The sequence below is a fragment of the Xyrauchen texanus genome, chromosome 28, assembly GCF_025860055.1.
Source record: "Xyrauchen texanus isolate HMW12.3.18 chromosome 28, RBS_HiC_50CHRs, whole genome shotgun sequence".
Lineage (NCBI taxonomy): Eukaryota > Metazoa > Chordata > Actinopteri > Cypriniformes > Catostomidae > Xyrauchen > Xyrauchen texanus.
This window is the reverse complement of record NC_068303.1, coordinates 1,814,777-1,822,276: the sequence shown is the minus strand read 5'-3', so window position 1 is coordinate 1,822,276 and position 7,500 is coordinate 1,814,777. Positions and strand designations below refer to the sequence as shown.

General features: G+C 41.0%; 1 protein-coding gene across 1 annotated transcript in view; it reads right to left on the bottom strand.

Annotated features, from left to right (window-relative positions):
- Positions 1-7,500, bottom strand: part of LOC127622419 (desmoplakin-like) — a 32,041-nt gene that overhangs the window by 16,105 nt on the left and 8,436 nt on the right. Inside the window, exons 4-9 of the mRNA XM_052096523.1 lie at positions 6,847-7,003; positions 5,031-5,156; positions 4,865-4,942; positions 4,605-4,772; positions 2,017-2,121; positions 1,842-1,937 (exon numbers count right to left, since the gene is read on the bottom strand). Of these exons, the coding sequence (XP_051952483.1) occupies positions 1,842-1,937; positions 2,017-2,121; positions 4,605-4,772; positions 4,865-4,942; positions 5,031-5,156; positions 6,847-7,003 (730 nt within the window). The remainder of the gene's footprint in view (positions 1-1,841; positions 1,938-2,016; positions 2,122-4,604; positions 4,773-4,864; positions 4,943-5,030; positions 5,157-6,846; positions 7,004-7,500) is intronic.

Here is a 7,500-nt window from a genome sequence, read left to right as displayed (position 1 = left end):
AGAAACAAATTTGAAGAGAGAAAAAAAAATGTTAGAAGAGAAAAATTAATTATGAGAAAAAGAAATTGAAAAGAAAAAATTTTGAAGGGAGAATTTTTTTTTTAAGAGAGACAAAAAAAAGTGCACACAGAACTCACGTAGTAGCAAAAAAAATAAACCTCACTAAATAAAAAAAATTGTTTGTTTTTAAAAAAATGTAGATGTAACTCATTCATCACAAAAAGAACAATCAAATCTCACATAATCTAAAATAAATAAATGAATTAAAAAAAAAACACAAAAAGCATAGACAGAACTTTCCCGAAAATTCCCAAAAATGCACAGAACTAGCCTAAAAAAACTGGACACAAAACTAATTTAATCTAAAAAAAAAAAACAGCCGTAACTCATCCATCACAAAAAAGATAGAACTCGCATGATCATTAAAAACAACAAAACTGGAAAAGTGTAGACAGAAATTAATAAAATGTCAGAAAATGCACAAAACTGACATAAAAAAACTTCCAAAACACAAAGACTTAAACACACAGACTCGCACGATTAAATAATACAAAAATAAAATAAAATGCAAAATAGCGTAAACTGAACTTTCAACTCCAAAACAAGCTGACGGAACTCAAAAAATGCAGAATATTTTTATTCAAATGTTTTTATTTGTATTGTAATTTGTATAACACATATTGATCCAAATCAGCTTTACAAAGACCCACAGTTAGCGCCAAGGCCACAGTGCACGCAACACATTTCGTCAAACTGATTAAACATAGTCGCAAACAAACACGTATGTAATTATGTATGCATGTACACAGAACTTGATCCAGCACAACAACAAAACCTCCATTGCAAAAACTTGGCTGGTTTATCCATGAGGCAAAATGACCAAATGCCCAACCCCCCTGTCCATAAAGGCCCCGATACACCTTGAAATCGAAGAACAAACGGGCGTGACGTCATTTAGAAATGCGTTCGTTTCGCTGGAACTTTTAGGAAAAATTCTAACCGGCTGCTAAACACCATTGGTCCACGTCATCGGTAGGTGTGTCCAGGAGCTCCACCAATCTTGAGGCCGACGGCTCATTTTGTTTACATTGTTCAGTCAGTCAAGATCAGTCCACATGAACACACCGGCGTGCAGTTATTAACAAGCTGGTGCAAATGTACCTACATCTGTACGATCGTTCTCATAGAGACATTTCCCAAAAACATGTCCTGTGATTTTTAATTAGTCTACAAAGGAATCAAACACTCTCATGTGCCCAAAGATACGCCTCTCTTATCATCATTCTTCTGTCTTTATTCTGCACATTAACACTCTTTTATACACCCATCTTCGCAGTAGTATCAGTGTCATCATAAACGACAATAACAGAGTGTAATCGGTGCATATTATGGCCGTGTGTTAGCGTGTTAGCGCATTAGCGTGTTAGCATGAATTCAGAATGTAAACAAGACAAATTAAACATGATCTCCTGCGTGGCCGAGCTAACCGCTCGATGATGACGCAGGAGATCATGTTTAATTTGTCTTGTTTACATTCTGAATTCATGCCAACACGCTAATGCGCTAACACGCTAGTCAGTAAAAGTTACTGAGTTACTGACCTCATGTTATACTCATAAAATGAGGCATAAAGTCATTAATAACACATTTTAATGTCACATTAGTTACGGAGCATCCTCATATTTAAATGTGCGGTGTGACGGGAGTCTGAATGTTCCGGAACTGTGTACCGTTGCTCGGCTGTTTAGAACTTCTTTTTACCCCTGAAGAGCGAAGAAGAACTTCTCCGGAAGTATATCGGGCCTTTAGTGAATGTGTGTGTGTGTGTGTGTGTGCGTTACCTGGCTGTATTTTGCATTTTCCTTCAGATGGACATGAATGCATTTGGTGATCTGTAGTAGCCAGCTCCACTGTGTCTGTAGCGTCTCCATATAAGCCTTTGAAACACACACATGAGTTCTCAGTAACACAACAGACGGTGTGAACGCAACACAAGTGGATCAGAAACACATTTACCTGGATCTTATCAGACGCGGGGTGTGTGTTCTTCAGCAGATTGTCCACCTTCCCTTTAAGAACATTCAGATCCATTTCCTTCAGCTCCAGTTCTCTCATCAGTTTCTAAATGAGAAATAAACACACACTCAATTCAGTTTAAATCATTATTAGAGGTCGACCGATAGTGGATTTTGCCGATACCGATATTTAAAGAGGTGGAACTGATAAAAATATGGATGAACATTGCACTGGCAACAGAGAAACACGGAGGAATAATGCAAATAAAATAAAAACTATCATCATAGATGTTTCCGATAACCACGACTATCAGCACTGATTAATCGGTAAAACCGATATATCGGTCTACCTCTAATTTGAATGATTTTTTGTTAAAATATTAACAACTACAGTCTTGACGAACACATAATAGGTGTCGTTTGAAAGCTTAGAAGCTCTGCTTTACAATGCATGTAGACATTATGACCAAAACAAGTGCTTTGAAATTTGAAGACAAGTGTTGCATTTTCCATCCATCCATCTTCAACCGCTTATCCGAAGTCGGGTCGCGGGGGCAGCTGCTCCAGCAGGGGGCCCCAAACTTCCCTATCCCAAGCCACATTATCCAGCTCTGACTGGGGGACCCCGAGGTGTTCCCAGGCCAGTTTGGAGATGTAATCTCTCCACCTAATCCTGGGTCTTCCCCGAGGCCTCCTCCCAGCTGGACGTGCCTGAAACACCTCCCTAGGGAGGCGGCCAGGGGGCATCCTTACCAGATGCCCAAACCACCTCAACTGACTCCTTTCGACTCAATGGAGCAGCGGCTCTACTCCGAGCTCCTCACGGATGACTGAGCTCCTCAACCTATCTCTAAGGGAGAAGCCCGCCACCCTTCTGAGGCAGCCCATTTTGGCTGCTTGTACTCGTGACCAAGTTCTTTCAGTCATGACCCAGCCTTTATGACCATAGGTGAGGGTAGGAACGAAAATTGACCGGTAGATCGAGAGCTTTGCCTTCCAGCTCAGCTCTCTTTTCGTGACAACGGTGCGATAGAGCGAGGGCAATACCGCCCCCGCTGCCCCGATTCTCCGGCCAACCTCCCGCTCCATTGTCCCCTCACTCGTGAACAAGACCCCGAGGTACTTGAACTCCTTCACTTGGGGCAAAACCTCCTTCCCTACCTGGAGTACACACTGAAGTGTTGCAATATGATTATTAAAAAACAATTGCACTGTGCACATAATTGCAATCAGTAAAAACCTCAAACTGATTGAATAGCCAAGTTTCATGTGTTTCTGGAAAGCTCTAAAAGACAACCAGCCTATTTGTTTTACGCACACACAAAATAAAGCGGGTAATAGCTAAGTACGCTAATGAGCCAAAACATTATGACCACCCACAGGTGCAGCGAAAAACGTTGATCATCTCCTGTCAAGGTCTGGGAGATTAGACGGCAATCAATGTGTTGAATGCAGGAGTAAATACCACACGAAGCACAATGTTACATATGGCCACCAGAAGATGGCGCCAAATTCATGAAATATACTCAATGATGACTCGAATGACACAGAATGAAACTCATTCTGTGAAATCTCATGACTAAAGTCTCCATGCCATGTATGCCTTTAGTCTTTGTTGTGTTTGCATGTGTAATTATTTTTTTTTAGGATGACTTCGGTTTACAGACCAGCCGTTCAAGTCTGATATATCTTTATCTGCTGCTTGTTTCGGTAGTCATACAAAGATGGTTTATGGCCAGTTTCCATAAATTAAGGTGAAACTGTGCTTTAGATTAAATAACTTTTAACGCTACCCGGTGGAGCTTCGGGAAGTGCGACCTCACTGCATCATATGCAACCACAATCAGCATGTTTGGAGAGGCTTATGGACACATGGAGACATTTTTGGGCACCATGATAAATTATATTATAATGTTATGTTATAACTTTTGATTGGTTTCTCGTATCAACGTAAACATATTCTCAGATACAGTTGACATGATTGGGAACAAAACAAAAGCAGATTTTCAGAGCCAACTTATTTACACCCAGAGGTATATATTATATTCGGAGACTCTCAGAATTTATCATAATCTACAACGATCAGCCACAACATTATAACCACCTGCCTAATATTGCGTAGGTCCCCCTCGTGCCACCAATCAGCAGTTACAGAAATACTCAAACTAGCCCGTCTGGCACCAACAATCATCCATGTGATTATCTAATCAGCCAATCGTGTGGCAGCAGTGCAGTGCATACAATCATGCAGATACGGGTCAGGAGCATCAGTTAATGTTCACATCAACCATCAGAATGGGGAAAACAAGTGATCTCAATGATTTGGACCGTGGCACGATTGTTGGTGCCAGATGGGCTGGTTTGAGTATTTCTGTATCAGCTGATTGGTGGCACGAGGAGGACCTACGCAATATTAGGCAGGTGGTTATAATGTTGTGGCTGATCGGTGTATATCATTAAACATGTTAAAAGTTTTCTTTACAACGATACCAAGCACTTGAGCTTAAAGGGTTAACAACAACATGCCATGAACACAGTAAATGGACATTAGCCGTGAGGCTGTTTGAATGTGTTTGCGTCTGGTCTTACTGAAAAGCTCTCCTCTTTTTTCGGGATGTAGGTGTCGATGTTTTTATCTCCCCAGTCGAACATCAGCTCCTCTTCCTCTCTGTCATTCACCCACATGATCTGATTGGATATCTCCTCGACGATGGTCCTCAGTTCCTGCAGCTGATCGCCTCTCTGGTATGACGCTTTCTGAAAAGTAACACATCGTGATGCATTCAGCTCCAGAGAGATCGAACAGCTTGTCCTTTCTGGATTGTGTACGTTTGGTCAACTGGTCATACCTGCAGACTGTCCCATTCTTGTTCCATTTTGTTCAGATTGGATTTGTTTACATCTGCGTTTTGGTCTTTAGCTCGCATCTAAAGTAAGATCAATTCATACACTTAACTGAGCACACAAAATGTCGAATAGCTGCTATGATTGCAGACAATCAAAATGTTCCCTCACCAGATCTGCTCGAGCTCTGTCAACCACCACACTCCTCTGGATGGAGCTTTGAAAGGCGGTGTGATTGGCAATCTGCTGCTCGATGGTTGTTATGTCTTCTGCCCAATTCGATGTCTCAATCAGTCGCTGCGCACACACATTTGAGAGAACATTCATTAAAAAAACGAACGATTTCTAAACGAACTAGACATTCACCAATCAGGCCTGGCTCCAGCTCTATGATGTAAGGGGGGGCCATGGGACCCGCCGGGTGGGCCGAACAGTTGGAGGGGTGGGTGTAGGTGTAGTCCTAGGTGTAGGTGTAATTTTTGTGTGGGATTAAAAACGAGCTGTTTTGTGTGTGTGTGTGTGTGTGTGTGTGTGTCTTTAAATGCAAATGAGCTGGTGCTCCCCGCCTCCTATCCAGAATAGGGCGGAGTTTTGGCATCTCTGCTTCGGATAACTAGACATCATAAGCGATATGACTGACAGTGAATATAGAGGTGTTCAGCCCGATGTGTGTGAACCGGAGTCAGACACTGATGAAGGAGAGACTCAGGAACCCGGAAGTTTCCGAATGGTTATTTGATATATTTATTTATAGAGTTTTTTCAGTAGTTTTGCAACGATGGATGAGCAACACACACACACACACACAAATACTGTTACAACATTCGCTATGCACTGTAACGATACAACACGCACAAACAAACATGTCCGTCGCAGTATCCGTCAACAGTTGTGGGCGGGGCCTGTACAAAGTGTCACTCTGTCATGTGAATTCATGTGAAAGCATCTCAGTAATGGAGGGTTTGTAGTTGGAGGCAGACAGTGTTTCTAGAGTGTGTTGAATCTGATTTACTGCTGTGTTTTTAGGCAGGACGCCACAGTCCAATCTCGGCTTAACGCTTGCCGGGATTCATTTTGGTCACACTTTGGTCACAGTTTTTCTTTGGTTTCTCCCTCTGAGCCGGTCTGTCCAAAACAACACACTGTAACAGTGTCAGAAATGTTATTTACCCCCATTTTTACCTTTATGATGGGATTTATTTTTGTCTAACCAACAAACTGCGTCTCACTCATTTATGTCAAATATATAGATTATTCATTCATTAATACAAATTCTTAAGACTGCAAATTGAATACCTCTTAAACTAATTATTTATATTTTATGCCATGATATAACTATAATAATAGACTATTAAGAACTACAGTATATCAGATGTTAAAAATAAAAAATAGACTTAATTACCAAGGCATTTTTTGCACCTATATATTGAATTCCGGGGCATTTTTTTGGTGGCATTTTTGCCCCGAGACCCTCTTAATTCCTGACACTGCTTAACTCTAACTTTAATGAAAGTAAATGTAAACAGAGCTCCAACATGGATAAAAAAGCACAATAAAATGCTTTAAAAGTAGCCCGTATTAATCGTGCGGCACATTCCAACCCTTCTAAAGTCACATGAATCCTTCATGTGAGGAGCAGAGTGAAATTTAAGTCGTTATTCACTGATAATCTTCCCCTCCACCGACGCTCAAACGCCATTGGTTCTCGCATCTCTCGTGACCAATTGTACAATGCCGCCATATTTCATTTGAGAGCTGCAGCAGAGATGATTTTCAGTGAATAACGACTTAAACATCTGTCTTTCGTATGGCTTCAGAAGTCCTGGAATAGAGCGCACAAGACATGGATTTTTGTCCTCTTTGTAGCTCATGATCATCAGTCCCCATTTACTCCGCGGAGAACGTGTCACGTCGTGCCTGAGTAAGGCTATACAACACGTTTATAAGCTCTTAAACAGCTGTGAGGTGCAGAGATGAGGTTGTGTACCTTCTGTTGTGTAATCCAGCCCATGGCCTCAATGAAGAGTCTGTTGGGTTCCTCTCGACTCACGCTGCGTCTGATCGATCTGCTGGTCACCTTCTGTTGTTGAGGGCCGTTTAGAGCGGCACTGAGCTCTCTGTACTGATCCATAAATATATTCAAACTGTAAACACACAGACAGAACAAGAGAATGTTACAGTGACCGTATGCACTTCAAAGCAAAACAACAGAACGTTACCTATTAAATAAAATACAAAAATGGCTTTAAACATGTATCAAGTTTGTAGAAATGGAATCTTTTTTTATCCGTGTTGGTTTGTTAGTTGTTTTTAACTACAGTAACCATATTTTAACCATGTTATTTGTAGTTAAACCATAATAACAGCAAGAATTACCATGGTTAACCTCGTAAACTCTGTGGACCCACCGGCGGGTCCAAAAGGGGGCGCTATATCGCGAAAAAAGTTTATGCTTAAAATGTTCAAGTCTCCATATGAGTCATATGAGGTATCATTTAAAAGCTTAAGATCTGAACTGTTCAGAGATAACCATCACTTCTGCATTTATGTTCCTTAAAATAACAAAATAAGGCCTTAAATAATCTGCATCGCAAATAAGCGCCACCTAGTGGTTATGTGGTAGAAATATTCATATGTATAT